Source organism: Staurois parvus, unplaced genomic scaffold (assembly GCF_062004578.1).
Source record: "Staurois parvus isolate SC_StPar_1 unplaced genomic scaffold, SC_StPar_1.0 ptg000096l, whole genome shotgun sequence".
In the NCBI taxonomy this organism is placed as follows: domain Eukaryota; kingdom Metazoa; phylum Chordata; class Amphibia; order Anura; family Ranidae; genus Staurois; species Staurois parvus.
In genome coordinates this window covers 3,154,459-3,181,982 of record NW_028317892.1, presented here as the reverse complement: position 1 = coordinate 3,181,982, position 27,524 = coordinate 3,154,459, and the positions used below count along the sequence as shown (strand labels likewise).

The following is a 27,524-nucleotide window of genomic DNA, read 5'->3' as shown; positions in this document are numbered from 1 at the left end:
TGCAGCTTGGCATTGCATGCCACTATTAGGCTTATGATCCACTAGAACTCCCAGATCCTACTCCACCACTGATTCCCCCAATTGTACTCCCCCTAGTATGTATGATGCATGCATATTCTTAGCCCCCAAGTGCATCACCTTACATTAATCAACATTAAACCTCGTTTGCCACATAGTTGCCCAATTAAACAGTGCATTGAGGTCGGCTTGTAGGTTGGAGACATCCTGTAAGGACGTTATTCCACTGCACAGCTTGGTGTCATCTGCAATCCTTAATCCCTGCTCTCTGAATACGATCTTTTCGACAATTCTCTATCCATTTACTGGTTTTTCCAAGCCCGTAGAACTTACCTTATACATTAGCCATGTGTGGGGAACTGTTTTAAACACTTTTGCAAAATCCAAGTATACCACGTCCACCGCCACCCCTCTGTCCAAGGTTTTACTCACCTCCTCATAAAAAGAAATCAGATTTGTATGACAACTTCTGTCTTTCATGAATCCAGGCTGTCTGTTGCTTAAAATATTTTTTTCCACCAAGAAGTCATCTATGTGGTCTTTTATTAAATTCTCCAGTATCTTCCCAACAATAGACCTTAAACTAACAGGTCTATAATTACTTGGTAAAGATTTTGATCCCTTTTTAAATATAGGTACCACATTGGCCTTACACCAATCCAGTGGTACTATGCCAGTCATTAAAGAGTCCCAAAAATGAGAAACCATGGCTTTGAAATGACAGCTTAATTCTTTAAGGACCCGTGGGTGTATGCCATCCGGTCCTTTATTCACCTTTATTCTGTCTAAATATTTCTGGATCATATCAGTTGTGAGCCAATGTGGATCATCTGGGGCTGTGTCAATACCATGCCCATTATGGACGCGCTCCCCCATGCTCCATTATGGACGCGCTCCCCCATGCTCCTTTGTATACACAGAGCTGAAGAAGGTATTTAATAAATTTGCCTTCTTTGTCCCTAGTCACCCACTCCAAATTATTTTGTAAAGGTCCTACATGCTCGGACTGAACCTTTTTACTATTTTTAAGAATTTTGGGGGGTTTTTACAATCTGTCGTTCGTGTTCAGTTTTTGTGGCCTTGATTTCCTTTTTACTTATTCTGTTATATTCTTTGAAATATTTAAATGATAGCGTTCCTTCATTTTTTTTACTTAATAAAAGCTATTTTCTTATTATCTATAGCATTTTTAACTTTGGCCGTAAGCCACAAGTTTTATTTTTAGCCTTTTAAACTTGCTGCCCATGGGAATATATTTTGCAGTTCACATACCGTTTTTTGAAGAACTCCCATTTCTGTGTTGTGTTCATTGATGCCAATTTTCCCTTCCAGTCTAAGCTTTGGAGAGCATCTCTCAGCCTTGGAAAATTAGCTCTGTTAAAGTTGAGTGTTTATTTTTCCTGTATGTGCTTGTTGTTTACAGCTAACAATAAATTAAATCATGTTATAATCATTGCTACCTAAATGTTCTTTTATATGGACATTCGTACATTCGTAATAAGCTCTGCATGGTTTGAGATTACCAGATCCAGCAGAACATCATTCCTAGTTGGGGCCTCTATGAACTGTACCATAAAATTGTCCTGCCGTACAGTCATGTCCATAAATATTGGGACATCGACACAATTCTAACATTTTTTTTTTCTCTATACACCACCACAATGGATTTGAAATGAAAGAAACAAGATGTGCTTTAACTGCAGACTGTCAGCTTTAATTTGAGGGTATTTACATCCAAATCAGGTGAACAGTGTAGGAATTACAACAGTTTGCATATGTGCCTCCCACTTGTTAAGGGACCAAAAGTAATGGTACAATTGGCTTCTCAGCTGTTTAATGGCCAGGTGTGTGTTATTCCCTCATTATCCCAATTACAATGAGCAGATAAAAGGTCCAGAGTTCATTTCAAGTGTGCTATTTGCATTTGGAATCTGTTGCTGTCAACTCTCAAGATGAGATCCAAAGAGCTGTCACTATGTGAAGCAAGCCATCATTAGGCTGAAAAAACAAAACAAACCCATCAGAGAAATAGCAAAAACATTAGGCGTGGCCAAAACAACTGTTTGGAACATTCTTGAAAAGAAGGAACGCACTGGGGAGCTCAGCAACACCAAAAGACCCGGAAGACCACGGAAAACAACTGTGGTGGATGAACAAATGGTCAAAGATCCTCCTGCGCTATAAATGGAAGTAAAAAACCTAGTCTAAAGCTGCCAACACTCGAAAGACTGATACCAAAACAGTGTGAATAAATCATAAAAAATAGTGTAGCGCTCTTAATGTTAAGAAACATGTGCCAAATACATAATAATGAAACCCTATAATAAATAAATACATATAGTATATTCCTCCATATAAATAAGAATAAATAGTGCCAAACTAAAATTCCAAAAAAATATATCTATCACCCTCTTGCAAGCAAGTGTACACACACTAAAATGATTTTAACAAAAGTTATGTGACTAATACTTAACACAAAAATATATAGTGCACACACACCTGCTGCATTAAACGATGTTTAAATCTCCAAAGAAACTTTATCCAATAGGGAACTCTACATATAGTGTTACAGTGCTCACACAGTGCAAAAAAATGTCCTTTTGAAAATCAATCTTAACAATGTCCTTTGTGGAAATGAATAGAATCATGCAATGTGCAATAGTGATCAACAAATCCGTGATTGTGTCAAAAACTCTTCTGCTGTTAACGGCTAGATTGCCTCCTCACCTCCTCCCAGTGACCCCAAGGGGCTAACAGGCTTGCAGGATCACCCTGGATCCTTGACTTATAAGGGCCAGCAACTTCCTTCCTTCCCTGGATCTCCTTTATGGGGCTCCTATTGCCCCTGATCAGCCAAGGTAGCTCTGAAGGACAATAGCTCACCAATCCAGTGAGCCAAGAAAAAACCTCTAAGTGTAGTACTTCAATTTAACTTTTAATCGAAAGGTAAAGAGTAGCACTCACATTTTTTAGCAGTCCTCCCTCCTCACTGATGTGTGGGTAAACTGCATGTGAATGGGACTTCCTGGGTGTAGCAAAATGGCGTCGCGCGCCGGAAGTGCGTCACCACGCATCGGAAACTACGGACTCGCGAACCTACTTGTTACGTCACCGTCTGCTCGTGACCCCGAGGAAGTCACGAGCAGACGGTGTCGTAACGCGTAGTTTCCGGTGCGTGGTGACGCACTTCCGGCGTGCGATGCCATTTTGCTACACCCAGGAAGTCCCATTCACATAATTCACATAATGCTTCAGAACTCATTGGACGCCGCTTCACAGTGCAGATGGACAATGACCCAAAGCATACTGCAAAAGCAACCACAGAGTTTTTTAAGGGAAAGAAGGTACATATGCAAACTGTTGTAATTCCTACACCGTTCACCTGATTTGGATGTAAATACCCTCAAATTAAAGTTGACAGTCTGCAGTTAAAGCACATCTTGTTCGTTTCATTTCAAATCTATTGTGGTGGTGTATAGAGCCAAAAATTTTAGAATTGTGTCAATGTCCCAATATTTATGGACCTGACTGTAGGTTTATACATTTTTGCCCTTTAACTGTTCCTGCAGTGCCATTACTCCACTAAATTTCCAGGTAGTTAAAATTCCCCATTATTATCACTGTCCCAGCCCTTTTAATCTGTGCAAGGAGCTGCGTCTCCACCTCCTCATTAACACTGGGTGGCCTATAACAAACTCCAATGATTACCTTTGTAGTACGCACCCCATGTGCAGTTCCACCCATAATACTTCAGCCTCATCACACCACACTCCCCATCAACTAGGTGCTCTTTCACACACTCTCTGAGATCGCTTCTCACGTAGAGACAGACACCACCTTTCCTTTTTACCCTGTCTCTCCGAAAGAGATTCATGTACTAGTATTAGTTTCATGTTTGGTCTTGGCAATATTACTTTATTATAACTAATTGCTTTCATATAATTTGGCTGCCTTGTTAAGGGGAAATCCACACAAGTGCTACAATCCATCTGTGTTGTATTTTCTCTCAGAAACTCCAAGGGTATTATCTCTTGATTAGACTTATGGGCTTATTTATAGTGCCAAACAAGGGAGCCTTGCATGGCTCACTGCGTTCTCCAGACTGTACAAAATGAAGAATCACCTGGCAAGTGTAAAACACTCCATTAGTGGCTATTGCAAGTGGGCATAGCCAGGACACTCTGGTATAGGGATCTAATCATTTGAGTACCCTAAAGGTATAGGAATCCAGTGGGGGATTTACCTGGCAAGCAGCCCAAATAATTGAAAGCGTGGACACTATACTATTTTTTTATAGGGATGCACCGATACCCTTATTGAATGACGAGTACCAATACTTTTGGTCAAGTACCGATACTCTGCAGTGCATTTGTGTCCATATAAAATGTATGGACACAGATTGCACCGCAAAGAATAGCATGCGATTTGAACAGGAATGCGATTCCTGTCCAAATTTAATTCAGTTTCTTCACTGCTCCTGTGTGAACTCAGGCTTGTCATAGCCCGATTTCACACAGGCACATTGTGGGAAACCTCCTTGCACTGATCCCTTGTTGTCACAGAAGGAAAAGTTGCTTCACAGGTCTGGGGATTTGAAATCCCTGCTGCTTTCTCTCCTCTCCCTGCAGGGATTGACAGTACGGTCTAGACAGCTTCTGATTGGTTAATACTGTGACGGTGACAAGCCTGGGTTCACACAGGAGCAGTGGGGAAATCAAATGCGATTTGGACAGGAATCACAGTGCTGTTCAAATCACATGCTATTATTTGCGGTGCAATTTGCGTCCATACATTTTGCATCGACGTAAATCACACTGCAAAGTGTCGGTTTCAGGTATCGGGAGCATTGGTACGCGTACTCATGAAAATACTCTGTATCAGCCCCAATACGGTAACAATGTATCCCTACTTTTTAATTTATTCTTAGTTGGTCACTGTCACTTGATACATTGCACACAAAACCGCAGTGTTTGCAGAATCAGGCCTGATCTCTGTTAGCACTTGCCGGTAAATTTTAATGACTCTCATATGCCGCAGAGTGCCAGTACTAGTGCCGCTCTACCTTTTGGTGAACTGGCGAGTACCAGCGGTCTAGTACTTCATGGTCTTTCACATACCTCCTTGATTTTTGGAGCTGTTTTTCACGGAATATCTGTATGCGTTGATTGTGGATTAAAGCAATTTATATGCACAACAATTTATCGCCGCCAACCCAAATTCAAACCTTGCCAGACCATTCGAATGGAAACTCATTACAGTTTTCAAATTTACATTTTTTTTGGGCCTAACCCTCAACATGGGCATTACCAAAAGAAATGAATTGCGGTTGTGTTGGTCCGCAGACCCGATTAATCATATGCCGTGTTCTCTGCTGCCATGGCCAGGCATAGATATGAGAGTATAATGTGTTTTATGCATTTCAGCGACAATACACTCTGTCATTCTCGGCGTGACCCTGAATTTGACCGGCTCCACAAAATTCAGCCCCTCGCAAATCACCTTAACCTAAAATTTGCATATGTCTATACTCCCCAGCAAAACATCTGCGTTGATGAGTCCCTCATTAATTTTTCTGGCCCCCTTGCATTCAAACAATTTCTCCCCTGCAAGCGTGCCAGATATGGGGTCAAGATGTAGAAGACCTGTGAGAGGACAGCAGGCTATACTTATAAGTTTTGGATCTACAAGGGAAAAGATAGTCACGTTAACCCCCCCGGATGCCCAGACTACATGGGGAGCAGTGGCAAGATAGTTTGGGACTTTGTGTCATCATTTCTCCATATGGAGTACCACTTACACGTGGACAATTTTTATTCAAGCGTGCCACTCTTTAGACATTTGTTCAATCTTGGAACTGGCACTTGTGGCAAAGTGTGACCTAATGTGTGCCCACCATTAGAAGTGGGTGGATGCAGGGCGGTATATTCTAATGGTGGGCATACCACACACTTTTTCTGGCAGAGATTTCTTCTCATTTTTTCATTAATTCCACAGGCTGCATACAAAAAAAAAAAAAAAGGAACATAGAATATATAACCAACAAGGACCAGCGATGTACTGGTACATCGCTGGATTTGAATGGTTATACCAGGATGATGCCTACAGCTGCAGGCATCATCCTGGTATCGTTTTTTTTCAGCCGGTGATCGGCTTTCATGTAAAAGCAATCCTAGTGGCTAATTAGCTGCAAGATTGCTTTTACAAGCAGTGGGAGATGATGTCCCCCCCTCCCCCGCTGCCTTCCACGGCCTTCTCTGGCAGTCCTGTGCCATCAGGGGAACCTGAGAATGCAGCTGGTGTTTCTGCCAGCTGACCATAGAGCTGATTGGAGACCAGAATGGTGCCAATCATCTCTATAGTCTAAGAATTCGGAAGCTACAAGCATTTCATCACTTTAGTTTGGCAGGATATAAACAGCGCTATTTGTAAATTGGGAAAGCATCTGATCACACCGATTTTGGTTTGATTAGATAATGTAAGGGCAGAGGAGATATCTAGAGTCTGATAGAGCCCAGATTTCTCAAAAAAGAATATATGACAATGCCCATTGAAGTTATAGGGGTTATTTTCATTCCCTGTTATAGCATTAAAAGTGATCAAAAAAAAAAAATGAAAGGTACAATGTAAAAATAATAAAAAAAAAAATCAAAATAACTAAAAAAAAAAAAAAATTGCCCTTCCCATGTGTGCACACCTGTGTGCACAAGCCTTGACCCTGTGCCATTATGTAAACAGCGGTTGCACCATGCATGTGAGGTATTGCCGTGAACGTCAGATCAAGGGCAGTAATTCTAACACTAGACCTCCTCTGTAAATCTAAAATGGTAGCTTTTAAAGCGCTGCCGATGGATATTAAAAATGTTTGCAGTTTGTCGCCATTGCACGGGGCATGTGCAGTTTTAAAGCTTGTCATGTTTGGTATCTATTTACTCAGCATACCATTATCTTTTATGTTTTACCAAACAATTGGCCAATATATTGTGTTTTTGTGCATTAAAAGTAAAAAAATTGTATTTTTTAGAAAAAATTTGCATTTGAAAAATCGTTGCGCGAGTACTATGTGCCATAAAAAATTGTAGTACCCACCATTTTATTCACTAGGGTGTCTGCTTTAAAAAATATATATGTTTGGGGGTTTAAATTAACTTCCTAGCAAAAAATTGATTTTTTTCATGTGAACAAAAAGGCATGGTCTTCAGGTGGTTAGAACAGTGAATGATGTGTGGCATAAACTTCTAATGCTGGGCATAAAACGCCCCCACCCACCAAAATGACCCCTTTTTGGAAAGTAGTCCACCCTAACTATTTGCTGAGAGGCATGTTGAATCAATAGAAGAATTTATTTTTTTACCACAAGTTTTTGGAAAATTACTAAAAAAAAAAATATATATATATATATATATATATATATATATATATATATATATATATATATATATTTTTTTTTTACACAAAATTGACACTTAAATGATTTTCTGCTCACACATGCCATGGGTATATGTGGAATTACTCCCCAAAATACATTTTGCTACTTCTCCCGAGTATGGGGGTACCACATGTGAGAGACATTTTGGCAGTCTAGCCAAGTACAGGACCCCAAAATCCAATAAGCACCTTCAGGCTTTTAAAGGGCTTTATTTTCTCATTACACTTCCAGACTACCTATCACAGTTTCGGAGGCCCTAAAATGCCTGGATAGCACCTAACCCCCCCAAATTACCCCTTTTTGGAAAGTAGACGCCCCAAGGAATTTGATAAAAAGCACGGTAAGTATTTTGCAGATCTCATTTGTTGCCACAAGTTTTTGGAAAATGAAGAAAAAAAACAAAAACATTTTTTCTATTGTGAGACCTTGTGAGAAAAAATGAAATCTGCAAAAGACTCACCATGCCTCTTTTTAAATTCCTTGGGGTGTCTACTTTCCACAAAGGGGTCATTTGGGGGGTTTTGGGGCTATCCTGGCATGTCAGGGCCTTCGAAACTGTGATAGGTAGTGAGGAAGTGTAATGAGGAAGTTACGCACCTCCTGTATGTGGCTAGGCTTCCAAAAAGTCTCACACGTGGTTTCCCCATACTCAGTAGAAGTAGCAGAATGTATTTTGGGGTGTCATTCCACATATACCCATGGCTTGTGCGAGAAATAAATAATTTAAATAACAACTTCGTGTAAAAACGAAAAAGGTTTTGTCATTTTCCAGAAACTTGTGGAAACAAAATAAATCTTCCATGGACTCAATATGCCTCTCAGCAGATAGCCTAGGGTGTCTAATTTCCGAAAAGGGGTCATTTGAGGGTGTTTGTACTATCCTGGTATTTTAGCACCTCTAGAAATGTGTAGGGCAGTCAGAAAGTAAAAGCTATGTAAATTCCATTATCTATACCATAGTTTGTAGACGCTATAACTTTCACAAAAAGCAATCAATATACAATTATTGGGATTTTTTTAACCAAAAACATGTAGCAGAATACATTTTGGCCTAAATTTATGACAAAATTTTTGGGTTTTTTTAGTTATTTTCTTATGACCAAAATGAGAATATTGTTTTTTTCAAAAAATGTATTTTTTCTTCAAAACTTTTTCTGGTTATAGCGCCAAAAATAAAAAGTGCACAGGTCATCAAATACCACAAAAAGAATGCTCTATTTGTGTTAAAAAAAAAAAGGACATAAATTTAATTTATGTACCGTATTGCATGACCGCGCAATTGTCCGTTAAACTAGCGCAGCGCTGTATAGCAAAAAAAGGCGTAAATTGCAGTATCTATACCATAGTTTGTAGACGCTATAACTTTCACACAAAGCAATCAATATACACTTATTGGGATTTTTTTTTTACCAAAAACATGGAGCAGAATACATTTTGGCCTAAATTTATAATTAACTTTGAGTTTACTATATATTTTTTATAGCTGAAAGTAAAAAATATCGTTTTTCTTAAATATTTGGCCTTTTTTTGTTTATAGCGTGAAAAATAAAAAGCGCACAGGTGATCAAATACCACCAAAAGAAAGCTCTATTTGTGTGAAAAAAAGGACGTACATTTTGTTTAGGTGCAGCATTGCATGACCGCGCAATTATCAGTTGATCTAGTGCAGCGCCGAGTAGCAAAAAGAGGCCTGGTCATTAAGGGGGGTAAATCCTCAGGAGCTCAAGTGGTTAAATGCCAACACCAGTGCTTCTGTTGTATCCTCAAGAAGAAAAATGACCTAATACAGACCCTTAACATAAAGAGAGGTATGAGTTTGTCTGTGGCCAGTGAGGAGATGGTGCCATGGGGATGACAGCAGTGCTGAATTCTTGCCAGAAGTGGTAATGTCAAGCTTGTTTTTGTAGTTGTGACCACTTTTGCTATGTCAATGTGGGTCTTTTGCATAAGTGTTTTTAAAGTAGTTCTAAAATGTTGATATAAAAACAGCTCCAGTAACATCAATCATTCTAAAGTTTGCAAGTCTATTTGTTTCACTTGTAGTCACATGACTGCTATGATCCTTTTTCTGGTTCCCCTCAGGCAGGCTATGGTTAAAGATATAAAGCAGTTCTTCCATCAAAGTCCAAAGGTTCTGAGGACTGCAACTCCCTGCAGTTCTTTTAACCCTTCCACAGCTGTAGGCTATGGGGTAGAAAGCAGTTGCTGTCATTCTGTCAACCTGGATTTACGTTTTGGTATATTGGCTCTTGTACTGTACTACAACTTGTAAAGGAGGAGTCACTCTTATAACAGGTTTGGATATATCCTACGTGGTTAGGTTTTGTTAAGCATGTGGTTTCCACTTTGTTTTCAGGGGATCTACAACAGTTGATGGGGCAGGTTTTGGCATAGATCGCCCAGCAGAATTAGCAAAGACTGATGATGAATATGAAGCTTTTAGGAAAAGGATGATGCTTGCTTACCGTTTTCGACCCAATCCACTGGTAAGTCAATCTATGGAGCGACTTTAAAAAGTCGTTGTATATAAAGGATAAGTTCATCTTTGGAACATGTTACACCAGTATTTAGGGTGTAACATCTAACATGTTTCAGCACCTGCCTCTCTTCACCCCTTCCACTGTGACAATGGGCAGGGGATCCTCTCCCCACAGCCGCTGTCACATGTTATAAGCGGTTCGGGTGTGTGGGGCTTTGCTGCGTCATTCATTCACAGAAATCTGTGAATGAATGAACTAAGTCCAGTGTCAATACTTGTTTATGCTGAGGGCGCTCCAGTCTGTTCACATGATTGGCTCCCAGTGCTGGCTTCAGTGTAGACCAGAGACTGCCTACAGAGGCCCCATAGTAAGTCTGTGGGTGACGTCACCGCATAGGCTCTTTAGCCCCTGTCGGCGATTTCTCCTATTCGCTGAGGCCGGTTGCTGGAGATATCATGTGACCAGTCCAGAGCATGCTCAAAATAGGTAAGTATAATCATTTTTCCTCTCACAGGGCTTAGAATGGGGGTGGGAGCAGAGTTCAGTATAGTTAGGATTTGACTGAACTTCTACTTTTAAGAACACTGTGGATTTTTTTTTTAGTATGGAAATAAGTAAGGATATTTTAAGAAAGGGGGCCTTTATTTCACCCTTCTTCCTAGTGCAAGATGTATGTCTTAAGAGTTTTATTCATTGCAGCTTAACTCCAGGCAACTAGCTAGGTACACTTATAATAAATATATATATATTAGCCCTTTTACCTGCCAAAGAATATGCATTTCTGTATATCAAGTTATGAAATATAAGCAGCACAGTCATGTTGTCCATTCACTGTAACAGTTGCTGTGGGGTTAGAATATAAGATATGTAAAAGGATCAGAAATTTTGGCCCAAAATTCCATTTGTGAAAGACATGGAATAGGTTTGGCCAAGCTAGTGTGTCCGTGGCTTTATGTAGGCCTAGGGAAATTTAACATCCATTTTTTTGTCCCCTACCTTATCCCAATTAGATTGTAATAGTGATATATTTATAGCCCTATCTAATCTGGTCTGCCGCATATCAGCATATTTCTTGTCAGCACATAGGCACTATAGTACAACTGATTGGCTCATTGTGCTACTTATCCCTCTCTCTGATTAAGCTGTGCTCGTTAGGAACTGCTGGATACAGATACCAAATCAATTTCAGGTACTTGCACTGCCTATATTTGAAAAAAAAAAAAATACTAATGTATTAATGAATACAGAACTGCATTAATTTGTGTATTTCAAATCTGCCTGAAGCTGAGCTTTAATTGCCAAAAATGCAGTATATTATTTTAAATCATTTTCATTGTAAAATGGCTCTTTTGTTTTGTGGACTAAAATATTAATATAAATTATGTATTTGCAAAATGTGACGTTTCAGACAAACTACTGATTATTTTTATTAGCCAGAAAGCAGCATGAAACACTTGGCTTTTATCAGTTAGCCCATGAAATTGAGATCACAGTATCACAATAAAAAATGTTGATGCTACTCTAGTTTTATTCTTATCCTACAATCCCCTAGATCTTCCAACATTTTATAGGCCAAGGACCTACCAAATTAGATACAAATTAGTCTGGATTGTTTAGTAGTTCCTTGTACTACAAAGTTCTTGGTAAATCTAAATGACGTTGTATAAAAATAGTAGTGACCATGATCAGGGTGAAACTGTGTACTGATATTGATCTGTAATCAAAGCAGACTTATTTACAGAAAGTATTTGTTTATATACGATTGAGCACTTTCATGAAATGGTAGTATAAATTGTTAGATTCAGTGTTTTCTTAATACAGTGCAAAAATCCGCATTGTTTACTTATATGTTTGTTATACTTGCAGAATAACCCAAGACGTCCATATTACTGATGGACCTATGAAGACTGAAACATACGTTGAACTCATCCACATTTGAAGTGTACTGTGTCCATCTTGTTTGCGGACTGTTAGAACCTATTATGTCAAACTGTGTACAGGAAAACTTGGATCTATTCCAGAAATTGAATCCTGGATGACCACACAACTGTATCCCAGTTTACCCCTACACTGTTGATGCTTTCCCTGAAGAACCTGAATTTAATAAATATCTTTTTAACTCTGAATATTTGGCCTCCTTCTGTTTTGTGAATTAACATGGAAAATCTCCCAGTTTAGGAAAATGTGAATGAGAGTTTGGAATGGCATGTATCAGTGTTTTTTCATACTCACGAAGGACAAAGAATGCTTAGAACAGTATTATGTGATTGTGGCTGCTTGGGAAAATATCAACAAACCAGTTATTCCCAGACAAATGTGAAAAAAATCTTTAGTATAGTTGTGTGTACATTTGCTTAGTCAAAGAGGCTCTATTGTGTAGCACAATGCTGTCAGTCTGTCTTGTTTTCAGGCATTAGGGACTAGAGGGGAGGATATCTTGCAGGAGGAGGGGACACCAAATTGATCACTCCAGTGTGCTGGTCGGAGGGAAGGGACACACACCCCTCATCACAGTACATGGGAACATGCACAGTTGTGTCTGTCAATCACAGGCTGTGTGCTGGAGCTCTTCTCCCCCTGTCACCAACTATCTCTTGAAGTTGAGAAAAGCTGTCAGATGTGACTTGTGTAGATAACAGAGGAACAGTCAGAAGAGAGAAATTTCACTTAGTGCTTTAGATAGACAAGAACACAGTGTAGAAAGATGTGCTTTGTTCATATTTAATGTCTGAGGTTTACAACCACTTTAAGGATACCATTGCTACTCTTAATGCTGCCTAATGTTAGAACAGCTTGAATGTGCTTACCCCAAGGCTTCTAGGGTCTAATGGAAACTGTCCTATATAGGGACTAGAGGGGGGTTTAACCGCTCCGTACACCGTTCACACAGTAGCATCCTGTTAAGGAAATGTTCCTGCTCAAGCAGCTGGTCCCTGTAGTAGATCCTGACATTTCTTATTTCAACAAGACTCTTGAGGCCCTCATGAGGGATAATTCTATGTTCATGGGCCCAGTAGATAACGAGTTAGAGGCTCTCTTTACAGCCCTCTTTTTATTAGGAGGCCCCACTATGAAGCCTGTGGTTGCTTCTATTGTAGTCTGTAAGACCATTGCTGTCTGGACTAAGCGCATGACTTGTGTTCCTGGTTTCATTCAAAAAAATTCTCAGTCTGTCAGACCATTCTTGAATCTCAAGCCTTATGCTACTGTGTAAGGTCTTGGCAGACGCACTTTGCCAAATGTCTAGGATGGGTGTTCTTTCCATCTATATGCACTGAATCTTTTGGCTGTTCAGCTAAGCTCCCATGCAATCTCTTGAGTGTTTACTCTTTGAAGGTGAACTCAAGTGATCATTGTTCTGGTACCAAAGGAGGAATGCTAAAGACTTTAAATTTGTTCCTATGGTTTCAAACGTTATGCATGCAACTGTCATGTTAGTTATTACCCCCATCCTGCCAGGGGATTTTCTGGCTTCAATGGACATTCAAGATTGCCTACTTTACATTCTCATCTTTCCTCATCAATGCTACTTGCATTTTACAATGGGTGATCAGCATTACTAATTTGTTGGCCTTTCTACAACCCTCAGGTTTTCACCAAGGTGCTTGTCTCCATCTTGGCTATGGTCCGTGCTTAAGGGATTCATGTTGTGGGTTACCTGGGTGATCTTTTGGAGTTTATGATCGGATCTCCTATCCCTCTTAGCTTACATCCAGAGGACTGTGCAGACTTTGCAAAGCTTTGGTTGGATTCTCAACCTAAAGAAGCTATGTCTGGACTCCTCTCACAAATTAGAATACTTGGGGGTAGACATTGGACATGGCCCTGTGCAGAAGCTCTCTGGCTTAGGACAAACTTTTCTTTTTGCTTTCATGCTCAGGCCCAGGAGAAACCTGTCCTTCATCCTTTTATGAGGTTCTTGGCCTTTAATGGTTAACTCAACATTTCGGCAGTCTCTGAGACTGTCCTTTGATTTCCCCATCATTTAACCCCCAAGGAAAAACTATACCTCACATGTTGGGTTTCCAACCCAGCGCTGGAATCAGGAAAGCCCTTTCCTCCAAAGATGTGCATTTACGATCCTTCAGATTTTCTCACATCTCCTCTGTGGGATCGAGATTAGAAAACCTATTTTGCTTGAGAATTTCATCCTAGAAAATACTCCATAGGACATTTTTACTACTTTCTTCAGTCTGGATCAGCATCTGGCTTTACAGTGCCTTGAAAAAGTATTCATACTCCTTGAAATTTTCCACATTTTGTCATGTGACAAGCAAAAACGTAAATGTATTTTATTGGGATTTTATGGCATTCATGATGCTGTTTGTTCATTAATGTTCTCTAACAAGCCTCTGAGGGCTTCACAAAACAGTTGTATTTATGAGATTAAATTACACACAGGTGGACTCTATTTACAAATTAGGTGACTTTTGAAGGCAATTAGTTCCACTAGATTTTAGTTAGGGGTATCCGTGTAAAGGGGACTGAATACAAATGCATGCCATATTTTTTTGAAAACAATTTTCAAAACCATTTATCATTTTACTTCCACTTCACAATTATGTGCCACTTTGTGTTGGTCTATCACATAAAATCCCAATAAAATACATTTACGTTTTTGCTTGTAACATGACAAAATGTGGAAAATTTTCAAGGGATATGAATACTTTTTCAAGTCACCTTATCACCAAAGGGCAAATCACTGTCTTTACCATTGAGGCCTTTGTACAGGGTGTCATACACATCTTTCTCTGTACACGCCCTTTGTCTGAATAGGGCCTTAATCTTGTCATTTTGGCCTTCAGGGTCAGTTCTGTTAGGAATATTCCTTTGTCTGACCTTACTCACAAGACAGCCTTTCTTGCAGTGATCACCGCTGTGCCAAAGGTCTCTGAGTTAGCGGACTTATTCTGTGAGGAGCTCTTCTTTGTGTTGCACAAGGAAAAGGTTGTCTTGAGCCCCAATCCCTCCTTAAAGTGGAGCTTTAGTCAGAAAATTAAGTCCTGCTAGATCACTTCAGACTGCCCCCTTTTGCAGGTATAGCAATGTAAAACCTTAAAAATGAGTGCCTATACAAATTAAAATCCAGTAATACACTGGATACCCCCTGTGCTGTACATGCTTAGAGGATGATCTGCTGAAAGCCTAAAGATTTACTTCTGCTTAGGACTTTGGGCTTCAGCAAAATAGCAGCCTCCGACAAGAAGAAACAAAAACAGTGCTGGAGGAGATTTACAGCACACACTAGTTTTGGTAGCATAATAAGTTATGGGTAAAGTTCTGCTTTAACCGCTTCCCGACCGTCCACCTGCAATGTACAGTGGCAGAGCGGCAGCTACAGGCAAAGCAACATACCTGTACGTCACTCTGGCTGTACTAACAAAGCGTGCAGTGCTCCTCCCTTGCGACTTCTGTGTCCAGCAGACACAGTGGAATGAAAATCCAGGTGAACGGGACCTGGTGATCATGTGATTGCTATGCGATCACATGATCACAATGTGAGCAAAGCTGTTATGAATCAGTCTCATTTATAACAGCTCTGCTTCTCTTCCTAGTGAGCTGTGATTGGCCCACAGCTGTCACATGATAGATGGTGTCAATCACAGCACCCTGTGCCATGTGACCAGCTCCAGCCAATCACAGATCACTATCCTGAGCTGCAAAACCTAACTCATACATGACAGTCCATGAATGAGTTAGGTTCTGACAGCAAGTTTTGCATTGCAGGAGAAATGATCTTGTAAAGCAAAGTGTAAAAAGAAAAAAAAAATCCCTGATCACCCTTACCCCCCCCCCCCCCCCAGGTAACGTAGTATTCTGATAAAAGTACCGTATTTGCCGGCGTATAAGACGACTTTTTACCCCTTGAAAATCTTCTCAAAAGTCGGGGGTCGTCTTATACGCCGGTATACGGCATACTGACACTTTTTAGGGGGGCGGCGCGTTGCTGCCGCCGCCCCCCGACCTTCCCCCAATGGAAGGGACACTAAGTACAGGGGTGGGCAGCGGCTGTTTCTTACCTGGTTCCAGTCCCACGACGATCCGGTCCAGGAAGCGCGGCTGCGCCTTCAGTTCGGCCACTGGATGTTCGTGCGGCTGCTCGGCTCCGCCTCCTCACCAGTGATTGGCCGCCAGAACTGTAGCTCAGGAAAGGCACACAGGAGGCCAATCACCGGCGAGGGGGTGGAGCCGAGCGGCCCCGCGAAAATCGAGTGCAGGACCAGCAGGTAAGTGGTCAGTGTAGAGGTGCTGCTGCAACCACATATGCTGGCTGCAGCAGCACCATACGAGAACAGGGTCAGCAAGTGTCAGTGGGAGGAATAGTGCCCCATCATTGGTGTCACTGATACCAATGATGGAGCACTATTCCTCCCACTGATACCAATGATGGGGCACTATTCCTCCCACTGACACCAACGATGGGGCACTATTCCTCCCACTGACACCAACGATGGGGCACTATTCCTCCCCCCCACTGACACCAACGATGGGACACTATTCCCCCCCCCCCCCCCCCACTGACACCAATGATGGGGCACTATTCCACCCCCCACTGACACCAATGATGGGACACCATTCCTCCCACTGACACCAATGTTGGGACACCATTCCTCCCACTGACACCAATGATGGGGCACTATTCCCCCCACTGATACCAATGATGGGGCACTATTCCCCCCACTGATACCAATGATGGGGCACTATTCCCCCCACTGATACCAATGATGGGGCACTATTCCTGCCACTGATACCAATGATGGGGCACTATTCCCCCCACTGATACTAATGATGGGGCACTATTCCTCCCACTGACACCAATGATGGGGCACTATTCCTCCCACTGATACTAATGATGGGGCACTATTCCTGCCAATGATACCAATGATGGGGTACTATTCCTGCCACTGATACCAATGATGGGGCACTATTCCTGCCACTGATACCAATGATGGGGCACTATTCCTCCCACTGATACCAATGATGGGGCACTATTCCTGCCACTGATACCAATGATGGGGCACTATTCCTGCCACTGATACCAATGATGGGGCACTATTCCTGCCACTGATACCAATGATGGGGCACTATTCCTGCCACTGGTGTGCATTGGAAGAGGGGTAGTCTTATACGGCGAGTATAGCTCAAACACTAAATTTTAGCAGGAAAAGTAGGGGGGTCGTCTTATACGCCCAGTCGTCTTATACGCTGGCAAATACGGTATATAAAATAATAAGTAAAAAAATATATATTTGAGAATATAAAAATAAAAAAAATATTGAGAATTTAAAAAAAAAATGTTTTTATTTTTTTTCTGAACTACTTGTCAACCGATTACCCACATTTTGTGGGCAAGCAGCAGCTCTTGGCAAAGCAACGTAATCTTGCGTCCCTTCCTATTTTGGGGTATGAACGCACCTGTGCCCCCCCACTGCCCCCTCCCACCTGTCGGTCCAGGGAGAGAAGAGCGAACACGGCACTGAGTAAAAGCACCACTACATTTTACACACATGCGTTAGACTAGACATTTAACCCTTTGATCGCCCCTATTAACCCTTTAATCACCCTGTCACCCAGCTAGTTGCATTAGTACAGTGTCAGTATATAGACCTTTTCACTGATCACTGTATTCCTGCCACTAGCGACACAAGTTAACATCAGGATTAGTTATTGCCCCACCCAGCCAGGGTCAGCTAGCATTAGATTTTCCGCACACTATTGCACTCACGCTATAGGTTGCTGATCACCACCATTACTAGTATAGTGTTTGTACGGATCAAGATATTGATCACGTACAGAACTATACTAGTGCCTCCTTTGTATCGTGTCCACAAAAATGCACAGTTAGCAGGATCGGCCCCGTTCTCTGCTAGCACTAGCGTTTAGCCCCTCCGCTGTTTTTCACGGTTTTTCAAGATTTGTACCAATTGATTGTGGGCCAAAGCAATTTATACGCACCAAAATACATGGCCGCCCACCCAAATTCAGCTCTTTCCAGACAATTCGCATGGAAACCTATCATGATTTTTGAATTTAAAACTTTTGGGCCTAACCCTCAACATGGACATTACAGAAAAGAATGAATTGTGGTGTGTTGATCCACAGAGCCAATTCATCGTAAGCCTGTGTTCTCTGCTGTTACATATATACCCAACATGGACCAGCAATGTACTGGTACAATGCTGGACTTTGAGTGGTTATACCAGGATGATGCCTGCAGCTACAGGCATCATTCTGGTACCGTTTATTTTCAGCTGGCAGTCGGCTTTCACGAAAAAGCAATCCTAGTGGCCAATTTAGCTGCTGAATCGTTTTTACAAACAGTGGGATGGGACACCCCCCCCCCTTCCTGCTGCCTTCCACAGTTTTCTTGGGCTCTCCTGTCCCACAGGAGAATCCGAGAATGTAGCCGGCAGTTCTGCTGGCTGACCATACAGCTGGTCAGAGACCAGAAAGGCTCCAATCATCTCTACAGTCTACGAGTATTTCATTACTTCAGTTTTGCAGGATATAAACAGCGCCATTTGTAAATTGGGAAAGTATCGGATCACAACGATCTTGATGAGATTAGATAATGTAAGGGCAGAGGAGATGTCTAGAGTCTGATAGACCGCAGATTTCTCAAAAAAGAATCTATGACAATGCCCATTGAAGTTATAGGGGATATTTGAATTCCCTGTGATAGCATTAAAAGTGATATAAAAAAAATATGAAAGGGACAGTGCAAAAATAATTTAAAAAAATCAAAATCGCTTAAAACAAACAAACCCTTGCCTCCCTGCACACGCGCACCTGAGTGTGCAAGCATTGACCCCGTGCCGGTATGTAGACAGTTGTTGTATCATGCATGTGAGATATCGCCATGAACATCCGATCGAGGGCAGTAATTCTAGCGCTAGACCTCCTGTGTAAATATAAATTGGTGACCTGTAAAGGCTTTTAAAGTGTCGCCTATCAATAATAAAAATGTATGTACTTTGTTGCCATTGCACCGGCATGCACAGTTTTAAAGCATGTCGTGTGGTATCTATTTACTCAGTATCATCTTTTTTATTTTATCAAACATTCTAAAAAGTGTATTTTTCCCAAAAGATTTGCGAATTGAAAAATCGCTGTGCAAACACTGGTGACGTATAAAATTTCAACAGCCACCGTGTTATTCCCTAGGGCCTCTGTTTTAAAAAAAAAAATAATGTTTGGGGGTTCAAAGTAATTTTTTAGCAAAAAAAACAGTTTTTTCATGTGAACAAAAAGTGTCAGAAAAGGCTTGGTCTTCAAGAGTGGGTGATGTGTGGCATAAGCTTCTAATGTTGACCCTGAAATGCCAGGATAGTAGAAGCAACCCCTCCAAATGACCCCTTTTTGGAAAACAGACACTCCAAGGTATTTGCTAAGAGGCATGGCGAGCATTTTGCAGATCTCACTTGTTGCCACATAGTTACATAGTTAGTCTGGCTGAAAAAAGACAAAAGTTCATCCAGTACAACCATTAAAAAAAAAAATTATAATCCTACACCCACAGTTGATCCGGAGGAGGGCAAAAGAACCCAGCAAAGCATGATCCAATTTGTTCCAGCAGAGAAAAAAATTCCTTCCTGATCCCCCGAGAGGCAATTGGATATGCCCTGGATCAACTTTACATATAAATGTTAGTATCCAGTTATATTGTGTGTATCTAAGAAAGAATCCAGGCCTTTTTAAAGCAATCCACTGAGCTGGCCAGAACCAACTCTTGAGGGAGTCTATTCCACATTTTCACAGCTCTCACTGTGAAGAAACCTTTTTGTGTTTAACATTAAATTTCTTTTCCTCCGGATGTAAAAAGTGCCCCCTTGTCCTCTGTGATGAACTCAGGGTGAATAGGTCTACATATAAACTACCTAGGCTACCCAGTTCAACTTGTAAGCCAGCCCCAGTCTAACAATGACTATAACACAAGGAACATGGATAGGTATAACTTATCAAAGAGGGGGATAAGAAAGCCAGTTCAATTTGCCAGCCAACAACCAAATTAACCTGTTCTAACAATATGCATTTAAAAACAGGGGTTTTAGTTAGCACACATTTGCAAATACATACGTAAGCCACAGAGCCAATAGCTCTACACCCCGAGTTCATTATACTGATGTATTTATACATGTTGATAATATCCCCCCTTAATCTCCTCTTCTCAAGAGAGAATAAATTCAGTTACTCTAATCTTTCCTCATAGCTGATCTCCTCCATGCCTCTTATCAGTTTGGTTGTCCTTCTCTGTACTTTCTCCAGTTCCCCAATGTTCTTTTAGTGAATTGGTGCCCAAAACTGAACTGCATATTCCAGATGAGGTCTTACTAATGATTTGTACAGGAGTAATATGATATCTCTCTCTCTGGTATCTATACCTCGTTTAATATAAGGGAGGATTTTGCTCGCTTGAGAAACCGCAGCTTGGCATTGCATGCCATTATTAAGCTTGTGATCTACCAGAACTTAGCCGTGTGTGGGGAACTGTGTCAAACGCTTTTGCTAAATTAAAGTATACCACGTCCACAGCCACCCCTTTATCCAAGGTTTTGCTCACCTCCTCCTAAAAAGAAATCAGATTTGTTTGACAACTTCTGTCTTTCATGAATCCATGCTGTCTGTTGCTCAAAATATTTTTTTCCAGCAAGAACTCATCTATGTGGTCTTTTATTAAACTCTCCAGTATCTTCCCAACTATAGAGGTTAAACTAACAGGTCTGTAGTTACTTGGTAAAGATTGACCCCTTTTTAAATATAGGCACCACATTGACCTTACACCAATCCAGTGGTACTATGCTAGTCATTAAAGAGTCCCTAAAAATTAGAAACAATGGCTTTGAAATGACACAGCTCAATTCTTTAAGGACTCGTGGGTGTATGCCATCTGGTCCAGGTGCTTTATTCACCTTTATTCTGTCTAAATATTTTTGGATCATATCAATTGTGATCACCTGGAGCTGTGTCAATACCATGCCCATTATGGACAAGATGTTTTTCAAAAACAAAGAAAGAAAACCAAAAAATTATTTATTTTCTCTCTTTCCTTTTCAAAACCCTGTGACAAAAATGATATCTGTAAAATACTCACCATGCCTCTTATCAAAATCCTTGGGGTGTTTACTTTCTAAAAAGGGGTCATTGGGGGGGGGGGGGGGGGTTTGTACTATCCTGGCATTTTAGAGCCTCCGAAACTGTGATAGGTAGTGGGGAAAGTGATATGAGGAAATATGCCCTTTGAAAGCCTGGAGGTGGTCATTGAAGTTTTGTGGCTTGTATGTAGCTAGGCTGCTAAAAAGTCTCTCACATGTGGTATCCCCATACTCAGAAGAAGTAGGAGAATGTGTTTTGGGGTTATACCCATGGCATGCATGAGCAATATTTTATTAAAATGAAAACTATGTAAAATAAATTGTCATATTAAAAAATTTGTGGCAAAAAAACTGTTCCATGGACTCAACATGCCTCTCTGCAAAAACCTTGGGGTGTCTACTTTCCAAAAAGGGGTCATTTTGGGGGGTTTGTACTGCCCTGGCATTTTAGCACCTCAAGAAATGCGATAGGCAGTCAGAAAGTAAAAGCTACGTAAATTCCAATATATATACTATAGTTTTTAGACGCTATAACTTTCACACAAACCAATTAATATGCATGTATTGAGATTTTTTTTTTATCAAAGACATGTAGCAGAATACATTTTAGCCTAAATTTATGACAAACTTTGTGTTTATTTGATATTTTTTATAATCAAAAGTGAAACATTTTTTTTTTTCAAAATGTGCGTTTTTTTTGTTTATAGCGCAAAAATTAAAAACCGCAGAAGTGATCAAATACCACCAAAAGAAAGCTCTATTTGTGTGAAAAAAGGACATAAATTTAATTTGGGTACAGCATTGCACGACCGCGCTATTAACAGTTGAAATAGTGCAGTGCCTAACAGTAAAAAATGGCCTCCGTCAGTGGCCTCCGCTTGCACGGCCTCTCTGAAGTGGCCAGAGCTGGAGGCCACCTATGCATGGCCTCAGCCAGGGGCCTTGGCTGGCGGGTCTCCAACCAAGCCCAAGGTCAAGTCTTGCTTTTGGTTAATGCCCTGCTTAGCCATTTCTTTGTGCCCACTCACTCTTGCATGAGCAGTGGGCGGAACTGTCAATGCTGGTGTCCATGCCCTACTGGTTCCGTCGACGGCTTCCTTGGTGGGCCTCATATAGTAGTTTCTATGGGCGGGGCCTTCTGTGGCAGCCTCTCTTGCAGGGCCTCAGATGGCAGCCTATCTTGGCGGGGTGTCAGATGGCGGCTTCCTTTGGTGGGGCCTCAGATAGCAGCCTCCCTTGCAAGGTCTCAGATGATGGTCTCCATTGCGTTGATGGTGGCCTTTTTGGCCAGCGGCTCTCCTTGTGGGACCGTAGTCAGCGGCCTCCTTTGAGAGGCCTCCGTCAGTGGCCTCCGCTTGCACAGCCTCTCTGAAGTGACCAGAGCTGGAGGCCACCTATGCATGGCCTCAGCCAGGGGCCTTGGCTGGCGGGTCTCCAACCGAGCCCAAGGTCAAGTCTTTTTGGTGTACAGGCTTGCCCCCCCTCTTTTATCAGGTGGGATGTTGTGTTTTGTGGGTTGTGGATCTTGAGATTTCGCTTTTTTTGAAGTAGGGGCCCATTTGCTGTGTTGTCAGATAATCCTCTGGCCTTCCTTGCTCGGATGATCCTCGGGTCTTGCATGCGTGCTTTAACCTGTAGCTCTCTCATGTCAGAGGGTTCATTTCCTACCTTCGGGAGCCATATAGTCCCCCATGGATGGGGGCTGAGCGCTCCTGGACCCACAAGTTCAGCATGCAAGCAGATGGACCTACAGATAGAACCTTGCAGGTTTGCCCCTCCTGTTTCTAAGGTAAGGGGTCATATTGCTGGTTCTTGGGCAGTGGATCTCCTTATTCCGATGGGTAGGTCCGCAAACTGATTATGTCTGGCTCCACTGTAGCATGGCATCCTTTTTTTTGTGGAGCAGTTCTTCCCCACATGCCTTCTTCCGCTGCCATCGCACCTAGTTCAGGACCTCCTCGCTTGCAGGTAATTGTCCCAGTTCATGAGCCAGTATGGCTCAGAGGGTTTTGCTCCGATCTGTTCTTAGTCTCTATACGGGATGGGGTTCCTGATAGGCATCAGCCTATGTCTGTAGCCCCTGTCCTCGTTATTTTCACCCTCAGACCTGGGAGAAATAAAGCTCCAGACACCGAAAGTGTGTAAGCTAAATCTCTGAAAGTTTAATGCAAAACAAGAACGGTTATACAAAACTCAGTAGGCGTTGCTTAATCTTAGGATGACCAATGAAACATTCCATTCTTATCAATATAGTTACATGAAGAACAGAAACTGCAAATAGTTGAGGGATACCATATAAGGTAGTTCCGTTTCATCAGAAATGGAAACTGTTCTCAGAAAATGAGAGAGAAGTTACAAGCTAAACTAACTGTTCACACATCTAGAAATGGAGGCATTATACAAAATGGATGACAGTTAATAAGACATATCCTTACAGTTCCCCTGATAAGGGACCTGAGGGGCCCTGCTTTGCTTAATTTTTTTTCAGAGGTTCAAGCTGGAATCCATCTGTCAGTGGTGGCATGAGGTGAGAATGCATACCTACACGTTCCCTCTTGCAAGGTGCGTTAACGGTCCCTATGCTTTGGTTGGCAATGCACCTAACAAAAAGGTGGTGCTCCTCTTTGGGTTGGCTGCAACTTCCTGGAGGTTTTCTCGAAGGTACCAGATCCAGTCCTGGCATTGCTGAGCCAATTGGGGTTGTCATTACTGTTTTTAGTCAACATGCTCCTGCTGGCGCCCTCACAGGTCACCATGACAAACAACGTGGTGCTCTCGAGGCTCTACATCTTGGCCTTCGTAAGGGGTTCGGACCTTCAGGACATTTACCCTGACTTGGAGACTGGGGTGACTGGGTCTGTTCTTGACTTAGAGTTGGACTCTCTTGGTGGGCATTCTATGGATGTTTCAGACTGCGGTCAAAATGTTCTGGTACCATGACTGGTCCTCCCAGTGGTCTTGCATGCAGGCTGTGGGTCTTCTAGTGTCCACCATTGAGACAGAATTGTCTGAGCGGTGCCCTACGAGTGTCTGCAGTGGGAAATCCTGTCCACCTGGAACGGATCTGCAGTGCTCCTGTTCTTCCTTTTTTTTTTTTTTTCTGCCCTACCTAGTGTCCTACTCCTTTGGGTGACAATATAGTCTTGACATATAAATGGTCCAGAATAAGAAGAAGCTGTGTCCATCAATGAACGTAAGAGAAATCCTCATAACAGTTCAGGAAAGGCTTGACAGGAATCAAAGAGCAGCTTGTAGAACCTTAAACTGGCATCAGAGGCCTGAACATCCACTTGGTAAAACCAGGTGGCAGCCATGCAAATCTGAAAAACAGATGCCTGATGATGAAAAGCCCTTTAAGCACTAACAGATCACATAGATCAGCACTTTATCAGGAAAGGGGAGAACGCAAATGACTACTTGTCTTATCCAACTGCCTAGTGTCCTGCTCCTGTAGGAGGCGATATTATCCTATGGTCAAGAATAAGAAGAAGCTTTGTCTGTCAATGAACTCAGAGAAAGGGATTTTACGGTGGGTAACAAAAAATCTTGTTTTTTTATTTACCAGGGTAATCCATTTCTTGGAGCACAGTATGGGACAAAGATCCCTCCCCTCTGTTCTTGTGAGTTCCTTTTGCTTGCTATAAAACTGAAGTTAACTGGGAGGGGGAGTAGGGGGGATGTCCCTGCGGCCTTCCCTGTTTGACAATGTCCAGTAACCTGAAGACAGCTGCATATGATCGTGGTAATAATTTAAGATCCTGTACTCCAAGAAATGGATTTTACTTGTATCCTATTTTTACTTTTATATACAATTTAAGTGATGCAAATAGCAATAAATGCTTGTCAGAGGCTCTGTCCCCAACCCATTCTTGTTGAGGAATAAAAAAAATTAATTGCTGTCTGTTTCCATGGGAAGGATTTCTTCTCACCTCTTATGTCTGACAGCTGTCAAATCACAACTGAGCAGAACTCTTTCCAAACAGACATATTGTCAGTGGTTCCAACTTCACTCTCTCTATCCATAACCTAAAAAAAAATAGAAATTAGGAGCTGCCTGTAAATGCGTTTCTTCCTGTCACTACAGAACACATTGGGAGCTCACAAACCCACAGAGAATGTGAAATGCAAACAGCCACTGTAAGCAGGAGCTATGTTTAGTAGGCTATTTTGTGTATTTTGCCAGTGAGATATGAGAGACAAGAATGGGTTCATAAATTTACCAAATGTTTTTTTTAAGGATGAAGACAGCTAAAGAGCTAAATCTCCAAGGTAGAATCTGGCCAGGTCAAGAGTCCTATGCATGTGTGTGTCTGCAGTATATGTGATAAGGAAAAGGCCATAGTCCATGCACAACTCATCATTCGCTGGTCTGTAGTAACACGTATCACAACGGGATGCTTTAACAGTGGAGGGTCACATTGCCTTTAATTACTTTTCTTACTCAGTGTGCTGGATGACATCATTCGCATTTCTTTATAAAGTGTTATTTGCCCTTTTACCTTTTCAACAGATACAGTATTTTATCTACGCATCTGAAAAGGCCTGTCATTACTTGTTTTACCCAGGATTCCACTATGAAAAAGTTACAAGCATTCACAAAACAACTACAATTTCACAAAACTAAGCAAAAGCAAACACCTTTATGATAGTGGAGGAGATAATTCTGCCATTTTATTAACTAACCAGTGCAGGCATCTCTGATCCTATTAACCAAACATGCATTAAAGCTAAACTCTAGGCATATTTAATATGTAATTAAAGCGGAATTTTCGAAATTCTTTTCGAAAAGGATTGTGGTAAGGTGTATTGAAAACTAAGGGCAAAAATATAATATATTGCAGCTGATTAGTCCTTAGATAGACTGCATTTTTGGGCTCCTTATTGACCTTTTTCTCTGTGACTCCTGATCTAGCGTGGCAAAGCTCACTGTCCTGTGTCTATAGGGAAGCGGCTTTTTCACCATATGGCAGGGCTACAGAAAACCTCTTCACCAAAACATAAAGGGGAGGGGTTCTGTAGTTCTCAGAGATGACTGGGAACCATGCAATTGAATGTTTTCCATTATATATTTAACCAAGGCCAATGGGGACCACATACAAAAAGGTAATTATTAAAGTTTATATACACTTTAATTACAGTTACTTTGGTGCTGTAATGGCTCTCCAAAAACTACCCAAAGTGAAGCAGTGCTGTTAGCCCAATGCTTCTGGTCTGTATGCTTTTTATGTCCCGTCTCTGCCATTTTCTTCTAAATGGAATTAGTCACTACATAGGGCGGCACCATACTAAGAACCCCAAGCAGAAAACACACAGCTAAAGCCAGCCATAGACGGTTCAAATCTTCAGCAGGGACCAGCCGAGATTCAAAACCATGTATGAGCAAGCTGAATGTACCCAAGCTGATTGATCAACTTTGATACAACCAGCCTGCCAGATGTTACATGCGATTATTGCTAGCGTCTATAATAGCCGCTAGTATTAATCACTGTGTTCTCCCAGCAGGGACAGCTTCCCCCACCCCCCCTGACAAGAGAACACAATGGCTCTGCGGGAGGGACTGTGTAGATGGGGCAATTGAGTGATTTTCTCTCTCCCTATGGCTGGTTTAAGGTACCATTTACATGGGTGTGTAGCCATGCTGTGAATCCCAAGCTGGTGCACTGTGATAAAGGCTGTGTACAGCTGCTGCTATTTGTGGCAGCTGCATCCAGAGTTGGGCATCTGTCCTGGAACCGCAGCTAATCACTCTGTGTGTGGCTACATGCGATCAGTAGCAGCTGCTGTCAGCCCACCATTAGTTTAAATGGGCTGAGCGGCTGATGCCAATCACATAACCCAGTCATTCCTGCATCAAGGTTCCACAGATTCTTGTAACAGGGATCCGAGGTCGCAACAAAACAGCTGTGTAAAAGGGGCCTTAGTGTTTACAGTGTATGGCCCTGTTCTCCTTCATTCAGACCTCACTGTGAGTGGATTCTGTAGTGGTAGCACCTGAGTGTTAGGGCTCGTTCACACTTGGCTGTTTTACCAACGCTTGCCAAACGCCCCTATAGCGTTTGGCAAGCTTTGGTCTGGCGTTTGGTCTGCGTGGTTTAGTGGCGGTTGCTAGGTGTTTGGCGAGCGTTAATAACGCCCCACAAACGCCTATAATACAGTTTGAGTGGTGTTACCGCTCCACAAATGCCCCGCAACCGCGTCGCAACCGCACCGCAAACGCCGGCCGGGCGTTTGCGGAGTGGCACCATAGACGAGAATAGGAGGCTTCAAAGCCTCCTGACTTGACCAGAGGCGTCCGTTTTGCCGCGACGCGACGCAAACGCTCCCGTTAGAACAGCACCATGTGCTGTAATGTGCAGAATTGGCAGAGGCGTTTGGGAAGCGGTAAAAACGCTTCCCAAACACCTCTCTGCCGCCTGCACACAAGGCTAGTGTGAACGTAGCCTTAGAGCATTATACTGTATAGCTACCTGCTTTCTCTTCAGATCTGCAAAGGAAATCACTGCTGGA

The 27,524-nt window shown here is 41.9% G+C and overlaps 1 protein-coding gene across 1 annotated transcript in view; it reads left to right on the top strand.

The window, feature by feature from the left end:
- The window catches only part of SUGP1 (SURP and G-patch domain containing 1), a 57,433-nt gene extending 45,383 nt beyond the window's left edge, over positions 1-12,050 (top strand). Inside the window, exons 13-14 of the mRNA XM_089670826.1 lie at positions 9,801-9,930; positions 11,791-12,050. Coding sequence (XP_089526952.1) covers positions 9,801-9,930; positions 11,791-11,817 — 157 coding nt within the window. The 3' untranslated portion in view covers positions 11,818-12,050. The remainder of the gene's footprint in view (positions 1-9,800; positions 9,931-11,790) is intronic.
- Positions 12,051-27,524: the final 15,474 nt, after the last annotated feature.